Genomic DNA, 20396 nt, shown 5'->3' on the forward strand with positions numbered 1-20396 from the left:
TAGCCTGTTTCTTTATGAACAGACAGATATAAACTGTGAATTTTTCTGATCATAGAGAAGCAAAGAGACGACTCTATCTTTGAACCCTCTTTCTATAGTTTCTTCTGGAATTGGACTTACGTTAAATGTATATCTATTTCCTAGGTTACTGGTTAGTTTTTTGCACACAAGTCCAGAAGGACTAAAAGTGTTTTTATGAAGGTAGGGTCAGGCTGGGTTGGTGCAAGCTGGAGAATATTCCCTGCCAAAGTAACAGAGCGCAGAAAATATATAATAACTAAGAAGATACATGCATTCAACCTGTATATAAATTTCCCCCTGCACCCACACATACCCTTTTAAAGTGAACAGAATACATTTAAAGAACTGTGCAAAATCCAAAGCTATTTATAAAATTGATACAAAATCACAATAAAAGTATTTGATGGCAGGGGCCAAGAATATCATTAGATTTACTATGATATTATATTTCTACCACCTTAAACTGTGTTAGAGACGGCCTACTTCTTTATTTCAATGAAAAAGAGCATTTCTTACCATGAGTCCTGATACAACCACAGATGAGCTATCGGGAGCAAGGTTGATTTCTTTCATTGGTCCCGTCTTCTCCTTGGGAGTCACCCGCACCCGATATCCAGTGAGCTGAACATTAGGGGCTGTCCACTGGGCAGTCAGGCTCGTTGGTGTAACCTGAATGAACTTCAGGTTGGTTGGTGCAGGAATGGCTGTCAGGAGGGTCATTGGTTAGAGGTTATCTTATAGGGAATGGGGAAAACGGACAATAAAGTGAATTCCAAGAAGTAGATAGATTGTGCTTGGTTTGGGTTAGGTGATTTCCCTGATCAAAGATTCACTACGAGAAAGTACAACAAGAAGGGATGAAAAATGAAGAAAATGTTTGTTGAAAGCATGTTTTATATCCACCAATGTTCAGCATCACTGGAAACACAGGTAAATGTCAGAATTCTGAAAGACTTTAGGTTTTAGAAGATGTTTTTGCTTTCCCTTAAAATTTTTTTTTGAAAAGTCAGAATGACTGATTTAGGCCATTGAGATTGATTTTCCATTTGTACGGAAAGATGAGCAATAGCCCTTTTCCGATATAAATTATCCTTGTATGGAAATCCATTTCCCAGAGTACTCCATACCCCCAAAGTTAGAATTATGTTTTGATTCGCTTTATTTGGACCCTGTGGCAGATATCACTGCTAAATTTGAAGTATTCTCTGTGGTGCAGCATAAGAAAATTGGATCATAACAGAAGCAGCAAAGAGAAGCAAAGAGCAATAACACAGATTGTCACCTGCAGGGTTTCTGCTGTCACAAGGACATATCTTAGCATTCCCCTGTGCTTCAGAAACAAAGCACAAGAAGATAAAGTATTGTGGAAAGCATGTGCCCTATGTGTCTGATTCTCAATCCTTTAAGCAAATTATACACCAGGCACACGATTATCTCACCAGAGAAGGAAGGTCTTACCCACGTGTTCTCAGAATTATGCTGCTATGAAATGGCTCATTTTGGGTTCCTTTTGTAGAGTAAGCTCTAGGATGCCAAACTCCTTTTCTTTATACACAGTGAGTATAGCCACAGGGAGGCATAGCTCAGAAAATCATCCACAATTTTAGAATTATCTTCAAATGTCTCATTTTATGGCCTTGTTGATGAGCCAAGTTACTCCAAAATGTCCGCGTATTAGACTTGATTTAAAGATCACCTAAACTTCACTGTTTAGTACAATTCCTCGTAAAGAGGGCCTTTTCTAACAGAGGCAACTGTTTTTTTACCCGCTTCCATGGAAATCAATAGCCTGATAAATTCATTAAGCAGGGCATAAAGCCTCTGCTCCCATGAGCACCCAGTGGTGCAATTAACGATATACCTGTGGACTGGGTTCCAATCAAGGGCTGGCTCTCCATATCACCGTGCAAGGCAATCACACTGACTGTGTACTCAGAACCAGGCCTGAGGCCTTTCAGCTCTGCAGTGTCTTCTTCACCATCAGGGAATAGCTCATGGATTCCATCCTCAGGGCTCGAGTAGGTCACCCTGTACCTGGAAACTTGCCCCTGTGGGCTTTCCCAAGCAATTTTGATGGAATCGACATCCACATCAGTGAATGCCAGTCCTTTAGGGCGATCAATGTCTGTTAGGCAAATTAATGGTAAGAGGTTATGTGAAAAGCAAGTTGTGAAATAAGCATTTTTTTATAACATGCAAAGCAGTTTTGCAGATACCATTCTCTTTGATGAATTAAATTCCAATCAACCCACTATTACAGAGAAAATTACCTGATCTTGTTGAAGTATTTTTGATTTTGAAAATATTTAATGTCACATCATTTATTAAGACAGGTGTACACGAGATGTGTAGACACCTTGCAAAGTGTCCTCTCAAAGAGGGCTTATTTGCATTGATTTTAAGATTTTGTACCATAATTTATTTTTGCAATGTGATGTCAGTCTCATAGACCTGGATTTTCTACACCTTTGGGAATGGTAAAATTGATTTTCAATGCTAGATTTAGATTTTTATAATCCTTCTTTAATAAACTCTGGTGCAGCCACAGTCCTGCAAATGCTCCAAACATACAAGCTTCATGAGAAAGACTTCAATCAACTTTACCATCCAGTTATAGAAAAGACGGTCCTGGCAAAATATTCTATAGATGTGCAGTAGGCAAATAAGCTTTTGCTGAGGCCATTTAAGCAAAAGAAACTTAAAGCACAGCAACCAACTATGGCGGTTCCACTTCTTTCCCTATATGTTCATTGCTTGGAACTGGGAGGAAAAAATGCTTGTAAAGGGCTCAATTCAACATAGAAACTGACCAACCAGTTGGCTTTCCCCATGTATAATCGCAAATGACATGCAGAGGGCATTCAGGTGCCTAAGAACAAGATCTGACTTTGAAAATGGAAGGTGAGCACAGGTTACGTACTGGTGACGGCCGTCTGGACCAGAGGCTGACTCTCTTCGTTTTGATTCTGAGCGTAGACACTGACCTCATACTCCACTGTGGGCTGCAAGCCTTCAATGGTCATTTCTGTTTGATCTGCAAAGGGAGTGAAAAGCAGATGCAGCATCTATGTCATTCCACTGTAATGTCATCCAACGGACATTCAGATTTCAGTAGAAAATGTGTGGTGGCCTAGATTTTCATTGTTAGACTTATCAGGAAAATATAGAGGAGTCAGACATGGATTTCCTCTTGGATAAATGTGTTCATTGCTAATACAAATGATCATATTGGAGTACAGTCACACTAAAGAATAAGCTCCAAAATGTAATATGATACCCCCAACAATGAATGATAACAATTTTGAAAAAAAAAGAAAATTAACTTGACTTTAAAATATTGCCTTAAGGCGCGTGCTCGCTCTCTCTCTCTCTCTCTCTCTCTCTCTGTAGAATGTCTGCACTCCCCCGCCCCCTCTTCTTGCTTGATGGTGAATACCTTTGCTTCTCTCTCCCCTAAGCTCCAAAGACTCTTTTTTTGCATCTGTAACTTGTTTCCTGAGCCCACACAGCCCAGCTGGGTCACTTTTTCTACCTCTGTGACTTTCTAAATAAACTTTCACTCGTATTTGAAAAAAAAACAATATTGCCTTAAGATTTTCATTTCACAAGTATTTTATATAAAAACAAAAACAAGGGCTAAAAGGATATTTATTTATTTTTATTTTTTTAAAAAATATATTTTATTGATTTTTAACAGAGAAGAAGGGAGAGAGATAGAGAGTCAGAAACATCGATGAGAGAGAAACATCGATCAGCCGACTCCTGCACATCTCCCACTGGGGATGTGCCCTCAACCCAGGTACATGCCCTTGACCGGAATCGAACCCGGGACGCTTCAGTCCGCAGTCCGACGCTCTATCCACTGAGCCAAACCAGTTTCGGCTAAAAGGATATTTAAAAAATCAGTTAAGCCAATCTCTCTCTTGGTGTGCACAGTGAACAAAACCACAAAGGTGGATCTCATAATTTAAGATGTCCACACCATTAAGCAGGACTATGCATGGAAAAACAGAAATGCACTTAATCGAAAAATTCTATTGTGGAGATAGTAACAATCGTGAGCCCTGAATTCACAAATGGGGAAACTTTAACATAAAGTGGGCCTCCTATTTTTTTCTGGTGCATGTGAGATGCTGCAGTTCTTACCTGGACCTGCCATTTTAGTTTTTGTTGGTCCCAGGCCATTTTTGGGAACAGTGGTCACTCTGTAGCCAGTGACAGGGGAGCTTGATGGCAGCCACCTGACACTGATGCTATTGTCCTGAACATCAGTGACATGCATCTGTGATGGTTTGTCAATTTCTACAAAAAAAAAAAAAAAAAAAGAGGAGAAACCAATGAAGCCACAGCCCATGAGACAAGACTGGACAAGTCCTTGTCTCCAGTTCTGCTACATATAGGATAATCTCTTACTATGATTAACGACTCCCAAGTTTTACTTTTGTAGAAACAGAGACAACTTTTGGGAGGTGAGGTAAGCATCTTGATACCATTACCTATTTTCAAGATGGCTGCTTCATTCACACAAAAACTACATTCTAACTTAGGTGTTTACCTTCTTACCACATCAGCTCACTCATTCATTCATTAAACACCTTCTATGTCTATCTCTATTGTAGGCATGTGGAATACATCAATTAACAAAACAGACAAAAATCCCTGCCCTTGTGGGTATTTCCTTGTACATTTGGTTTAAAACTGTTGGCAGTAGGTGTTCTCTTCATCCCAGAGGCATCAATACCTGTCCGGTAATCAATGGAAACTGGTTTGCTGCTTGCCGGGCTGTCCCCCCGGCCTGTGACAGCATACACAGTGATGGTGTAATCTACTCCAGGTTTAAGGCCCTTGATTTCTGCTGTAGACTTGCTCCCAGGCACAGTGAACTCCTGGACAGGGCTGTGTCCTCCTGTTTGAAAAGAAGTTAGTAAAAGTGTGAATGGCTGAGAGATACTTGGGGATCGCTGAGTTACTGCATTAACGTATTGAGAGCAGCCTGCAAGTGACCCTTTAAAAAGGTGCTCTTAATAGGGCTTGAACAAAAAAGTCAGAATTGTAGATTAACATGAGAAGGGAGAAGGTAAGTCCTCAACCCAGGATTGCATAAGCTGTATTCCTTTTTCAAAATTTTAATAGAATATATTCATGTAAAATAAAATTTTGAAAATACAAACAAGTAAAAAGAAAAATACAAATCGCTTATCATTTCACTGCTGTTAATAGGTATGTGAACTTGCAATCCTTTCTTCCTCAGCTCTACTATTCCCCTTTTAGGACTATATAAACAACTTCTTATCTTGATTTTGCTATCAATTATTTCATGCATATTTTCCACATATTCTTGGAAAAGACGAGGCTCCATTGAATGAACTTGCCAAGCCTTCTTTGATTATGTGTTCACCGTTGGGCTTTCAGATTCCCCACAACAGGATCTGACTTGATTAGAGGGTGAAATAGCATTTGACTAACGCACCTGTTTCTCCATAGGTGATCCTGTAATATCTCACTGTGACAGCGGGAGCTTCCCAGCTGATCAGTAGGCTGGTGGGGTTCGTGGCAATAATTTCCAGGTCCCTTGGAACATCAGACACTAGAAAAACCAAGGGAAAGTTCTCATGTCCGTAACTTTCACACAATGCCCAGATTCACTCTTTGCTCATTTTCCAGATAATTGTGAGTTTTTTATATAACAGTGTAAATAATATACAAAATTAGCAAAATTAAAAATTATGAACAAGGTAATGGGTTAAAGAGCCAATTCAAATTCTGATTAAAATGATTATTTCAAATTTATTGAATGGTGTTTTCTTCCCCCTCAACTTACTTTTCTGAAAAATTTTAAAACAACAAAAAAGCCACAAAAATAATATAATGAACACCCATATCCCCTTCCTTTAGGTATTTGACAATTGGTAACATTTGCACCCCTCCCCCTGTCTTTTTGTTAATCCATTTGAGACTAGGGTACAAATATCATAATACTCCCTTAAGTACTTCAGCATCTATCAAGAACTTTGACACTATTACATTAAAATAATCATGATTTTAAGAGAACTTTGAAAAAGTGTTTTCTATATTTTGAATAAGACTGCAGTTATTAAAAATGCATAAATACCTAAATCAGGTGAGAAATTTCTTAGAATAAAAAAAGTATCTTCTCTCATATACTCTAAGATGGAGATTTTTCTCCATATATTCTGTCACTTCCCTATGTCTCATAACCATGATCTAATTTTTAAGAGAGGATGACTCAGACAACACCAACCTATTTCACAGAAGATACCACTTGCATAGGAAAGTCCTCTGAATTTCGTTGAAGACCAGAAAACAAGTTACCTGTTGATTGCTGACCAACCAATGAGGGACTTTCCTCTCTGCCATTGAGTGCAACAATGCTGACCACATATTCTGTGCCCGGATTGAGGTTGGTGAGGGTGATGGAATTCCGAGTCGGGGGCACTCGATCTTCTCGAGGTCTTCCACCAGCATGTTCAGGATGATGGCGAATCCTGTAGCCAGTGATGGTGGCTCGAGGAGCAATCCAATGCACCGTGAAAGAGTTGGCAGTGATTTCAGAAAAGTCAATGCCAGTTGGGGAATCAAGACCTGTTTTTCCCACCCAGAGGAAAAAGAGAGAGGGGGCGGGGAACACCACCAGATTAGGAAGCGAGAAAATAGTAGAAAGTAACATACATCTGATGTTTCTGTTTGTTTTTTTCATTAACACAAGGAATTGCCATAAACTCAGGTTATGATGGACTGATTCTAAACCACATATAAACTTCAAAATCATAAACTGACTCAGTTCAAAATGGCCAACTCAAGCATTCTTTTCTTTGTTCTTTTGCTAAGCATTCCAAGTATCATTACAGGAGGTTTCTACATGCTATTGAAGAAAAGGTGTTTAAGATATTCGAGGAATTGATATTTTTAAGTGTTTCAGTGTTCGGTAGTCTGTGTTTCTATCCTATAAGTGTACCTCTGAAAGTGAGAAGGTCTTCCCACTCTTGAGTTAAGTGTTTGGCTCTCAAAGAAGCTTTCTACGCTGAAGAGGGAACTGAAATGTCAATAGATGATGATGATGCCTAATATGAAAGTTTCTGAAACTAAGACATTATTCTAGACAAGTTACAATGCAAGTAATTCCTCATGAATCGGAATTTAGTGCAGTGCAGAAAAACCAGAGAGAATTTGGAGTTTATCTCAAATTCAAATCATGTAACCTCTCTGGGACGTCTAACAAATTCTGTTTCAGTTAAAACATTTACTTATTCTATTCGATAACATACTCAAACCAAATTGAGATATCACAACACCTTTTTGGAAGCAAGTGGACTGTAATGAATAAATTAGTGGATATATTGCATTGCACTTTTTTAAAGGGAAAAATTAAAAGAAATACCTTTAAGAAAGGACATCATGTTATGGGATTCAATTCAACTTCCTTTTTATAGTAAATGAAGATTTAATAAAGTAGAAAAAGAGAGATAAACTTGTTGACTTAGTAAAAGAGGGAAAATATGACAATGACAGTGTTGGGTCAGCCATTAGACAGAGCTCCCTAAAGAGAAGGAATGTTTATCATCCCTAAATAATAGACATTATGAGATATTCTTCTTGGGAGAATTTTTAAAAAGATAGACAACAAAGTTTCTGGACTAATTTCAGTCTTCTCTGGAAACAGAGAGTAGAATCTTAGTGACAGGAAGTCAGGGTAATAGTTGAATAAGGCATCTTTTAATTTTCAAGACCAGTGATCACAAAGTAATGACAAGGCTACGAGCACCACCATCACCACCACAGCAGATGGAGACGTATTTTTAGAAGGAGGATTCCATTTTTGTTATTTAAAATTAGTAGGTGAACGCTACTTGATAAGCATATTGCCAACATGACTCACCTGTTCTCTGTCTTCCTCTGAGAGGTATGCTCTCGTGTTGTTCATAAACACTGGAGACGCTGACCAAATATTCTGTGCCAGGCAGGAGATCTGAAGAGGCAAGTGGGACTTACTTTAAAACTGTCCTTGAAAGCATCAAAAACCTAAGCACCCCTGAGACTATTTCACCTTACAAAATATCCAAGAGTCTGGTCCTATAGTCTACTTATTCCTAAGTGAATGTGGGTGGCTACCCGGAGATGGGCTGCAACTGGGTGATAAGGAAGGGTCACTTTGCCCTGTAGCATCTCTAAACCCTGGCCTCTGTTCCACCTCTATGCGTGTGACTCAGCCCAATCTGCAACAAGATGGAGTTGCTGTAGCATAGTAATATTTCTATCACCCACTTAATAGTACGTCTGTTGGGGTCATGTGCTGACAATGACCTTGGCACTGTGAATTATCATTTACTCCTCAGAACAACCCAGTGAGGTAGTCTGCTAGTTTTTAAAAGTAGCTGTATGGCCATATAATAAACTGCATATATTTTAGATGTACAGTTTGACAGGCTTTGACATATGTATACACTTGTGAAACCATCACCACATTAAAGATAATGAACAAATCCATTACCTTCAAAAGATTGGTTTACCATTATTCCCACTTTACAAAGAAGAAAACTGAGGCATAAACAAGTTATCTCCTTTGATATAGTTGCCCAGGATCCTACAGGAGTTGACCCAGACCATGATGCATGGTCTTAACAATTAACCTTTACTGGAAGAGTCATACCCCAAAGGGAAAGTGATTGGTTCTGCCATATTAAGGTAAGAGCAGACACTTAAAAAATTTAAATATACATTCCTGGATATCTTCTCATTTTGAGGAATAAAAAAGGTACAGAGTAAGGTTTCTAACCATTGACCTCCTACTCAATAACCCCCATTCCCGCCCATATCATCTCCCCTTCAGCCTTTCTGCAGAGGTCCCTGATGGAGCTTGGACTCCTTTCCTCCTCTCTGCTCGGCCAGGGGCAATTTACTTAAACACTGGGCACCTCCGTTGCTTCATCTATAAAATAGATATAATGGCTACTCTATGGCAGTGGTAGCCAACCTTTTGAACCTTACGGACCACCAGTGGTCCACGGACCACCAGTTGGCGATGCTGTTCTAGGGGGAAATGGCTACCTTGAGATCTAGAGTAGGATCTAGAACAGTGATGGCGAACCTTTTGAGCTCAGCGTGTCAGCATTTTGAAAAACCCTAACTTAACTCTGGTGCCGTGTCACATATAGAAATTTTTTGATATTTGCAACCATAGTAAAACAAAAACTTATATTTTTGATATTTATTTTATATATTTAAATGCCATTTAACAAAGAAAAATCAACCAAAAAAATGAGTTCGCGTGTCACCTCTGACACACGTGTCATAGGTTCACCATCACTGATCTAGAATGAGGTCTTAGAACACAGAATGGACATGTGATAGATCTGTGGCTATGATGGGGGCAGATGGTGGTCCTGAAGCAGGGCTTCTGCATTGGGTGAGGTTATAGCTATTGATCACAGAGTGCTCCAGATCGAAACAACCTTCCTGCTGATAGGTAGATACAGGGATGCTCTTGCCCTCAGCCACAAAATGAGAAACCAAAACTATGGTCATATTATGTCTGAAACATAGAGAATGTTTTTAGACCACCGTTTGGTAATGGACCTAAATATGAACTATTTCTCTCTTATGTCTTAACTTTGGCTGTTCTTATGTATGTCTTTAACTAGTACAGTGAAAATGCTGAAAAGCAACATTGACTTGAAACACAGCACCATGTTGTAGCCTACTTATATTTTCTTTAATAAACGATATCTATTTCAAAAGAGTAGGAACTGGAAAGAGGCAATTTCCATATATGATTGTTGTTGTTTATTTTCATGTCAGTTGTTTTCTAAGTTCTCAGCCTTAAGAGAAATCCCGCCAACAGATTCTTTCTGAAGTACAAATCAAACTGGCTCTTTCTTCAAAGAGCATCCTGATCTATCCTGAGTAACCAGTCACTGTTTCCATGTTTTCAGATGCTAAACAGATTGCCTGCTGACACTTGGGGAAAAAAAGAGATAATAAAATAGATACAGTGACATTATTCTCAATTTTCATTTTCTCTCCAAACATTCAAATTTAGTCATGTAATTTCTCTTGACATACATTATTTTAATGTGCTTATTTGGAAGCAGAGCGTGTTTGAAGTCTTTGAACTTCATTGCTGGTGTTTTCCACTATGATTTTTTTAAAGTTGTAGATATGAAAGATGTATTAAAATAACAATAAACATGACATCTTTCAAAATTTACAAAGCCTCAGGTCAGATTTGGAGTTTAGTTTGTACTTCTATTGTAGCTGTTTTGATCTTATTTGCTCCCACCTGAGAACTCAGAATTCTTTCCTTATGCTTGGTATTTATTGAACAGATACATTTGACCTCTTACTTGTCAAGACCACTGCGTTGTCTGATGGAGAAATGGACAACTCTGCAACATCCTCCTCATTTTTCACAGGTGAGTAGCGCACCAGGAAGTTGGTCAATTCAATGGATGGAGGCGGGGCCCACGTGACACGAATAGTGTCTGGACCAACATTGGTGAATCGCAGGTCAGTGGGAGGAGGGACAGCTGGTTTCAAATAAGAAGGAAGACTAAATTAATATCATTTTAAAATGAAAGGTAACAGAAATAGCTGGAAAGGTAAAAACAATATTTCATGCATAAAGGAAACAAGTCATCATCATGCATAGTCTAATTTAAATCTAATCTAAATGAGAGTAAACTATAGTTGACCCTTGAACAAAACAGGTTTGAACTGTGTGGGTCTGTCTGGATTTTTAAAAATACTGTAAATGTATTTTCTGTTCTTTATAATTTTCTTAACATTTTCTTTTCTCTAGCGTACTTAACTGTAAGAATATAGTATATAATTTGTATAACATACAAAATATGTGTTAATTGACTGTTTATGTTATTAGTAAGGTTTCCAGTCAACAGTAGGCTATTAGTAATAAAGTTTTAGGGGTATCAAAAGTTATACATAGATTTTCAACTGCGTGGCAGTCAGTGATCCTAATCCCCATATTGTTTAAGGGTCAATTGTACTGTTAAAAATAAAACACTACACCTCGTACTGTTAGGCAGGCCCCTTTAACCTTTCTGCAACCAATATATCTTAAACAATAATTTTAATTGACATCCAAATATGTTGCTTTTAAGTACATTATTAACATCACTGAAGATTATTTTATCCCAGGCTGAAGAGGCTCAAGTTGCCACACAGCAAAGAGAAACATAGCGGTACTTTCCAAAGAAACACATGCACACAGACAAAAAGAAGACAGGGTCCTAGATGTCCCCCTGACACGAGAGGACGAGAGCTACAATTCCATTCCGTGACTACTACTTACAAGTGAAGAGGGTTCATGCAAATTGGTTCTCAGCATGTTCCTTACCATGCAGGGCAGAGAACGTTTATAATGTTGCATGCTCGTCCCAGACTGAGGTTAAAGAGGAGTTTCTTTACCTCGCCACAGCAATAGAACTTAGAGTGTGCCAAAGTTTTGTTTTTCTACCTCAAAACAACCCCTTTCCACTCTACCCTAAATTTCAATGGGTTTTTAGTCAGCTACAAAGAAGGAACATGGTAGAGTTGATCAAAGAGTAAAAGGAAGCACATTTTGGAAGTACTTTCTTATTAATAACTGGTGCTCATGATACAATTTGGCATTCATGTTAGATCATTTAAAAAATCACAGGTCTGCAAATTCAATTAATCTTTGCCATTTTGTATTTGTAGATCAGATATCTACATTTTGTTAGCTTTATACATATTTGTGCTTTGAATAAGTCTACTTAAGACTGCTTGATTATGTCTTCACCCAATCAGTTTAGCATCTGCATTGGATTCCTTACTCCCCAAATCACCTTCTCTTAATCTTTGGCAAATTGCTGGCTTTTCCATGAAAACATCCTTATTTAACCAGTGACTGGTGGCAGCATGCAACACCATCCGTGTCTCAAACAGAAGTTTTCAACATTCACCCGTTTGCTGTGTCAGTGTAGTAGGGGCACTCTCTCCGCCATTAATGAGAGTGATAACGCTGATGTCATAGTCAATGCCCGGCTCCAGCCCTGTAACTGTGTAGTATCCTACTGAGGAGTCCACAAAATCTTCAAATATGGGGATACCTTCTCCTGCCGCAACTACTGTGATGCGGTACCCAATAATGGTGGAAGAGTTTAACGGGGTCCACCGCAGGCCGATGCTTGAATCGGTTATATCAACAAAACTTAGGTCAGTGAGTTGGGGCACCTCTATTGAGTTACAAAGCAAAAGGGGGAGAGAGGGGGGCAAAAGGAAAACAGAGGCAAAAAAGAGGAAAAAATAAAGCAGTGTACATCAGGTTACTAGTAGTAAAATTGACGGAATGTTAAAGCAATGATGGTAATATGCAGTCTGTTCCAAATTATCTGAAAGATTCCTGAGCATCCTGAATAGTTTGCTTCCCTGTGAGAATCAAACAAATTACACTAATCTTAGGGATTCTCTTGCATTTTGAAAATGTCTCTAAACAGTACAATTGGAACTTCTCAGGCTCCTAGAAATTATAGGCCTGTTTAGGATGTCAAAACCATCCGTAGGATCTGGACATAATACCTGTAGTATCAGCAATGTTGTCTTAAAAATCCAAAAATTTTTTAGTAGGAAAATAAAGCTTGCAGGAACATTTGTTTAAAAATTTGATTGATGAGTTTTTTTCATTTTCTCCCCATACAAAAACTCATGACAAGATATGGCCATAATGTTAACACATTATGAATATATGGTGCGAAATGTGCCATCTAAAAGCAGAGTCAGGTGGAAGACAGACAGGCCTGAGTCCAAGGCCAGTGCCAATATTGTGTTTAATTCATAATCAAAGTTATTTAATTAGCACGACTAAATGCATTCTACCAAAATGCGCAAAGGGGAACACAATCTGTCCGCTTTCATCTGTCACAGTCCCATTTTGGACAAACAACGAGCCTATCCCTGGATAGGTCTTTTCAGGTCTGTGTTTCAATCTACAAGAAAGAATGCCCTGAAGGTATGGTCTTTCTTTTTTTTTTTTTCAATTTTTTTAAAAAAGAAGGATTTGAAACAAAGAATTGGATGTGTCTATCAGGTGCTATTTCAGTGCTTACATATGGAGACAGGTACTATTTAACAGCCAGCAGCTGACGATTGGACTATGAGACCAGGCACAAATGGACTGAGGGGATGCATTTACCATATTACTTTTAGCCTGTCAGTACTGAGTACAGACACGTGACACCATTTTAGTAATATTTCCACGTGAGCAGACAGAGTTAATGCCACGGTTGCCACTCCATTACATACTCATCGCAACAGACAGCTTCCCAGTGAAGCAGGCAGTGAGCAGTGTTAACAGCAAGCATTTGTCCAAATTGTTGCTTTGACTTCTCGGTTTTGAAGAGTTCGGTTGGGAGGTCAGCATTCAATCCCACCTCTATCTGACACACTCAACCACTTGGGGATTAAGATGTTAATCCCCACTCTTACTGCAGCTGCCATTCTGAGGATAACAGCTTATTTTTCCATTACCTGGGATGATGGTATCAGAGATAGGGACACTTTCCTTGTCATCTTTGACAGTGTAAACACTGACATTGTACTCCAGGCCAGGACTCAGGTTTTCAAAAGTGCAGGAACTCTGATCTGCATGGACCACTTCTTCCAAAGAATATCCCTGCTGGCCATTCGTTGGGGTGGTGGTGATTCTATAACCACTGATGTCTGCAGAAAACAGAAAGGAGTAAGTTAGTGACTGCAGGAAGGATTTGCAACCCAGAGCATTTTAAACCAGAATCCAATGATGAACCCACAAAGGGGAATGGGGAAAGGACTTGGCATTTATTCAGGATTTACTGTTCTTAGTGCTTACAACAACCCTTTGAGGCAGGCAATAATATCCTTGGTTTAAAGAAAACCTTGGAATGGGAAAGTGATTACCAAAGGCTTTCCTGCCTCAAAATTCCATGACCCTTCTACCACTGTACCCTGTACCCTGATTGTCCTTACTGGATCATCTGCATGACACCTGAGGAATATTCCACTTTACCTGCTTAGTGTGAAATGGCTCTCAACCCTAAGCATATTCCCCAAAGCGGGCTCTCCTAACATACAAAGTCTAACTATGGAATTTACAGGAAGGGAATAGGAAAGGAGAAAACGTGGGAGAAAGAAGTGGCTCTACTTATTCTAGTGAAAGAATATTAATTGATGAAGATTTCAGGAATCATAGAAGTTCGGCAATAAGAGGGTTAAGGGGGAAGAGAGATTCAAATTAAAACAGTGATGACTAGCGATCTATAGAGATAGACTAAAGTAAATGAAAAAGTATATTTAGGTTAAACTTAATAAAAGGCAAGGAAATGATGGCATATTTTGCCATTAGAAACAGGATGAAAACAAAAGTATAGACAAGGAAATCCAACCAGATGGGAAATACATGCGGAGGTCATTGCATTTGCTAGTGACCATCTAGACAGGCAGGCAAGGACATCCATTAAGACTAAATATTAAGGACCTAGCTTTTGACATGCATGAAATTTGCCAACTTAGTTTCAAATTCAGAGTCACTTGGCTGGAAATAGCATAACTTCGGCTTAAACAAAGCTTCCACAGATAATGAAAACTTCACCAAAATCACTCTATTTCAGAGGGAGATTAAAAAAGATAGGTTGAGCTAGTTTTATTCTGTGTGATTGTACACATTGATCAGGTAATTAGAGATAATTTTCTTAGTTGTATGCCTAAGCAAATGTAAGAACTATTTCTAAAATCAGAATTAGTGAAATAATAAACTAAATATGGCCCTTAAAGTAACAAGTATAATAGTTATGGGTGAAATCAATGTGAGTTGGAACTTCTGTTTTTGTTTAATTTAGAATTTTCTCATTTATGACTATCCTAATATCTCAATAGTGATTCTCTTAATATACCCAATATTAACTAATACAATTACATTTTGGGTAACATTTCTCATTTTAAAAGAGACTTTCACATGGGCTTGGCAAAGGTCAGGAATATCTAAAATCTCTCCTGTCATAGTCACAGTACATACATCATGCTACTTGAACATTAGTATAGCTAAAAATATTTCAATATGTGTGATCAAGGAGCTTAAACAAAAGCTACATTCAAAGTTTTAAAAATAGTCATGGAACTCCATGAAAGCAATTCCTTGGTACTGACTATACATAAAAAAACACACAAACAATTAGGTTCCAAATATGTGATGCTGGGTGTGAGAAAGGGTCTGGAAAACTTTAGTTACAATCCCAATTTTGTAACATTTATAATTTGTGACCATGGGTAGGTCAGTTTTTTCTTAGTCTCAATTTTTCATTCTGCAAAGTGGATCGTTTCTACCTTACATCACCCTTAGATTTTTGTGGTGCAACTCATGACAAAATATATGCGAAAGTTCACTGAATAATAAACTTGAACCTGTGATAACTCATAAAAGAAAAATTACGCAGTATGATTTCAACTATTTGCTTGGCGATTTTGAATGCCACTGGGCAAAAGCCACCTTCCAGAATGCTTTTCCACAGCCCTCACGACTCCCTACAGAGCTCAATAGGCACCTGCCTTGTTCTCTTTCCTGTGATTTAAGTAAACATGCAGTAAAACACCCTCTTTGTCACTCTATGATGCATACTCATGTCCTCCCGTGCTTTTTATGGAGGGATAGGTACTTATCATTTTCAACCTGCATTACTCTGAAAGGACCAGTTTCCACAACCCTTGTCTTGGAAAGGTATTGCTTACACGTGCCCTCTGATACCTCGCAGGCTTACCAGGGGTGGTGCTTCTCTCCCAGGAGACTGTCAGCACTCCAGTGTCAGGGTTGGCATCCAGGTGCAAGTTTGTTGGGGGAGATAAAGCTAGAAAAATAATTGAAAATTAAAAGTTAAAGCTAACACAAAACACTTGACCTATGGAATGCTTCCCTCCCTCCTTATGTTTCCTTTCTTCCTTCTATTCTCACTTTTTGAAAGAATCAGTAAAAATATAGAAGCTGTACTATGAAACCAAGGTGGAAAGCAATTCTCTGACAGAATTTTTTTATGATCAATGATTTTGCAATACTATTGAAATCCTTTCCATCTTACCAGTTCATAAATACTCTTGACATGGAAAGAACACTTCTGATGCCATGGACTATATGGCATGAATTAACTTGCTACTCGAAATTTAGCAACAGCTAATAATATAACTAGGGGTAGATCTTTCCCCTATGCCATTATCATATGTAAAAAGTGATATTGGCCTGGCGGGTGTGGCTCAGTGGTTGAGTGTCACCTATGAACCAGGTCACCAGTTTGATTGCCAGTCAGGACACATGCCCAGGTTGCAGGCTCAATCCTCAGTAGGAGACATGCAGGAGGCAGCCGATCAATGATGTTTCTCTCTCATTAATGTTTCTATCTCTATCCCTCTGCCTTCCTCCCTCTCTCTACAATAAAGGGGGTGAGGGATATTGATGTCAGCTATTCTTTGAAAGTGGAACAGTTTTAAACACTTAAAAGAAAAAAGAGCAAAGAACTCCTCTTACGTGTCACCACTTTGTTGACAATGGGTGTGCCTCTCTCTTGCCCGTCTCTGGTGACTGAGATGGTGTACACGTACTCCACACCTGGAGTCAGGCCAGACACAACAATGCTTCCTGATTCTGAAGTCACTTCTCGCGGGGCTTCCCCTCCCTGGCTTGGTCGTACCCCCAGCTAGAAGAAGAAAAGCAAAATAAACACCAAGAACAAATCTTTCCAGAGCTGGGTGTCTTCCGAGAGGTTGTGGTTACGTTTCATAGACTGTGAACTCAGGAATGGCACAATGTGCTTTTACTGGGGAATGAGTTGGAGCCTTATCTTAGTTAAAATACTTTAGCTGGGGATTCTCTGTACTGGGGGGCTGGGGTGGGGGCGGTGTCCTCTAAAACTGCACAAAGGTGGTTGTAATAAAAGGCTCCAGGAAAATGTTATTACCTACTATTTTTCTAGATAAATCATCTCCCGGTACAAACCGTAAGTACACACACAGGGGTTTTGGGCCACACAGCAGTTCATTACTATTTTCTTTCACTGGAAGGAATCCCCTAGCTCTTGCTTTAATGAGTTATTACCATTTAGTTGCCAGTTAGGGTACCAGCCCCTGTAACACTCCTTTTATAAAAGTAGGTTCAGAGCTTCAACTGCAGGATCTTACGTTACAAAAGGAGAGTTAAAACAAATGTGCCCATAATTTGAAATCCTTTTAAGAGTTTCTTTCAAAAACCTGAGTAATACTGTGTCATCGATGTTCAACTCTAGAGACATCCTTTGTATGTTATAAGGCTTCTGAAAGTCAGCATGACATTATTAAGGGAAATTTATAAGGAAAGCTGGCAATCTTCAAAAAGGGTTTCTCTAAATTTAAGTAGCTTAATCATCAATATGACCATTTGTACAGCTCAAAGAAGAAATAAACTTTGGTGTATTTTCTTAAACAAATAATCACGGGGAGTTAGTTTTGATTTCCAATAAATATTTCTCTCTATAAAAATGCAAAAAAAGAATTATTTTGAACAACTAATTTGTATTCATCACTCCCCTAATATTATCACTTTAGAGAACATGAATCCATACTAGTATATCTACAGGGAAGACCTTAATCTTAACTTCTATTAAGTGATTCACCCACAGGGGCTTAGAACAAGTTGAGATGAAACCGATTGGATAATAATGTGATTTTTAAATGACTCTGAGTTTAATTGGTCTCTCTAAATGGGCTTTCATGAACTTGTTGACACCCATTTAGAGCAACATCAAATGGAGTTTCCTTTATATTTTTAAATGTAGTTCCCTGGGGGAAAGGATAGAGAAAATAAGATAACAGCAGTGACAGTTACATGCTAATGTTTTATCTTTTGCAAAGCACTTTTTCTGCCTTCGTCCATCTTTCTAGCCAGTGAGACACAAATATTGTTATGCCCTGACAATGTGGTCAGAGAGTTCTGAACAGAAGCAGGTAACAAAACCCAGCCAAAGTGGCTCAGTGGTTGAGCATCGACCTATGAACCAGGAGGTCAAGGTTCAATTTCCGTTCAGGGCACATGCCTAGGTTGCGGGCTTGATCTCCAGTGTAGGAGGCAGCCAATCAGTGACTCTCTCTCATCATGATGTTTCTATCTCTCATTCCCTCTCCCTTCCTCTCACATATCAAAAACAAACAAACATATATCAAAAACAAACAAACAAAAACAGATCTCCTGACTTTTGAATATCTTGACTTCTGCTGCATCCAGAAACATGGGAGCACCTCAGGGCTGTATCACAAGAGATGAGAACATCTATGATTTACCTTAAAACCCATCCTGGGAGCAGGCGTCCATGTAATCACAATGGTGGTCTCAGTCACCTCTGTGTTGTAAGGTGGGATGGAGCCCCTGGGCTGCACTGTGAAATGGGACCAATGCACATGTCAAAACCTTGGACTCACGGGTGGTTGCACAGAATGCAGATAGTCAGTATTTTTATCAAGAACCTCAGTTTAATCAGCAGGTGGATCCAGAAAACAACACCTGTCCCTTCACTGGGCGAGGATCTGGAGTAGGTCAGGGCTTCCCAGTCTTCCATGAATTACCCGATCATCTGAGCTCTGGCTGCAAGGCAGGTTTATGTCTTTTCATCATAGTTAGGATTTAAGTTTGAGGACAATAAATTTCCCGATAGTGTTAGTATGTAAAACTGGTCACTACCAACTAATTATCCTTCTGGCTCTTAACTCTTTGTACACCATAAGCGTCTATAGCCGCAAACCTCACATATCAACTCTGCTCACCCAATTTTAAAATCAGACTTATTAGTGACATCTCTGGGTTTGTAAAGAAAATTATGGTAACTTAAATTTGTAAATATCCCAGCACATATGGAAGAAATGGGGATGGTTCCCATTTTGGATGCATGGCAGTTAACTGGTTAATCACTAATTTGAGAACAATGTTAAATTTTAGATGGTGATCTAAAAACAGCTTTGTGCTGAATTACTCCCTGAGGATGGCTAATTATTTTTGGTTGCAGTAAGGATGCCATTAGAAAGTTAAACAAAAGTGGCCACCATGGATACACTTATAAATTCTAAAGAGTCCTTAAATAGTAGTATGTGAGCATTCAGAATAACAATACTGCAGATATGTAATGTTCTGCCACTGGAATCAGGGATTATCACAGAAGCTTACTCACATAGTCTAGCATTCTGAAACCACTGTTATTTCTCTTAGTGAAAGTATTACTTTAAAAAAAAAGAAAAAAAAAGGAAGAAGGAAAAGAGGAGTACAGAAAGTTAAGACAGACATTTGTAATAGTCCTAGAGATCTTCTTATAAATTCAGATTTCTAAAGTAGAATGGGCTGAACAACTGATAACTGGCTGCTCTGGGAAGGGTGAGGCCTCAGAAACCAAGACATCTGAGTAAGTGAGTCAAATTCAAGGATTTTAAGTGTGTTAATGGTCCTGGTCACGTGTTTGCGTCCTAGTTTACAGTTGCTGCCTCTTTACCGCCCAGCCAAATCCTGTGCCTACTGGAGGAATAAAAGCTATTAAATGCACTTATACTAAATTATGAAGGGCTGGCGAGGCCAAGTGTTTCCCTCCAGAACTACACGTATATACGGGGACTGAGAAGTGCCCGTCTCCACTCAGCTTCAGTCAATTATTTTGCCTTTGTCATGTGGGAATTCAGACCCGCTATTACAATTTTTTCTTCTTTTTTATATTTCCAGTTTGGATTTTAATGTGCGATTTTTTAAAAGTATGTTTTTAAAATATTGTGTGTGGGGGGGAAATAAATTGTGTGTGGGCCACTCTGCAGTGACTATTCTAATGGCTCACTATATATAGCGAGCTGTTTCTGAAGTATGCTATCATTTTGATGGCATTTGGGGAGAGAAGGGGGCGGGAAACTAGGGTGAGTGACCTGTGGTCCCTTTCCAGTGTCTCTTAAATCTTACCCCACTTAAGCTGCTGCTGACTTGGCCAAAATGCCACAGCCAGCCCCGTGTGACTAGGTTAATGGCCACAAGAAACGATTCGGTCAGCAGTCAGCTTCTTTCACTGAACATCTGTGAAAGCCACAACTTTTTCAAATTACATTCTCCTCAACTGCCTTGGGCTTTACGATTGGGAATTTCCTATCGCCTGAGCCAGCCAGCAAGAAGCTCCTCGGGTTGGAGATGATGCTCTCAGCCTGGGAAGACCATTACAGGAAAGTCTCCAAACCACAAACCTACAAACTGATGTCAAACAAAGGATGTGACTGTAAGTCGGAGCCATGGTTCTGGCAGGTCTTGTTAGGTGAAGAACAGCCTGGCTGTTAAAGGAATGAATTTACCGGATTTATAAAGGAGTAAA

General features: G+C 39.1%; 1 protein-coding gene across 5 annotated transcripts in view; it reads right to left on the reverse strand.

Moving 5' to 3' along the window:
* FN1 (fibronectin 1) overlaps positions 1-20396 on the reverse strand; it is a 66227-nt gene that overhangs the window by 14911 nt on the left and 30920 nt on the right. For 4 of the 5 annotated variants that reach the window (XM_014529977.1, XM_014529978.1, XM_014529976.1 and 1 more), the window contains 12 exons: positions 18349-18443; positions 16565-16733; positions 15807-15893; positions 13546-13737; positions 10383-10565; positions 7919-8008; positions 6355-6624; positions 5492-5608; positions 4763-4927; positions 4168-4323; positions 2942-3055; positions 538-725 (listed from right to left, as the gene is read on the reverse strand). In XM_014529977.1, coding sequence (XP_014385463.1) covers positions 538-725; positions 2942-3055; positions 4168-4323; positions 4763-4927; positions 5492-5608; positions 6355-6624; positions 7919-8008; positions 10383-10565; positions 13546-13737; positions 15807-15893; positions 16565-16733; positions 18349-18443 — 1826 coding nt within the window. Of the gene's footprint in view, positions 1-537; positions 726-1882; positions 2147-2941; positions 3056-4167; positions 4324-4762; positions 4928-5491; positions 5609-6354; positions 6625-7918; positions 8009-10382; positions 10566-11981; positions 12255-13545; positions 13738-15806; positions 15894-16564; positions 16734-18348; positions 18444-20396 lie in introns of all 5 variants that reach the window. The other variant, XM_014529980.1, reaches the window with a different exon arrangement.

Source organism: Myotis brandtii, unplaced genomic scaffold (assembly GCF_000412655.1).
Source record: "Myotis brandtii unplaced genomic scaffold, ASM41265v1 scaffold702, whole genome shotgun sequence".
Classification (NCBI taxonomy): domain Eukaryota; kingdom Metazoa; phylum Chordata; class Mammalia; order Chiroptera; family Vespertilionidae; genus Myotis; species Myotis brandtii.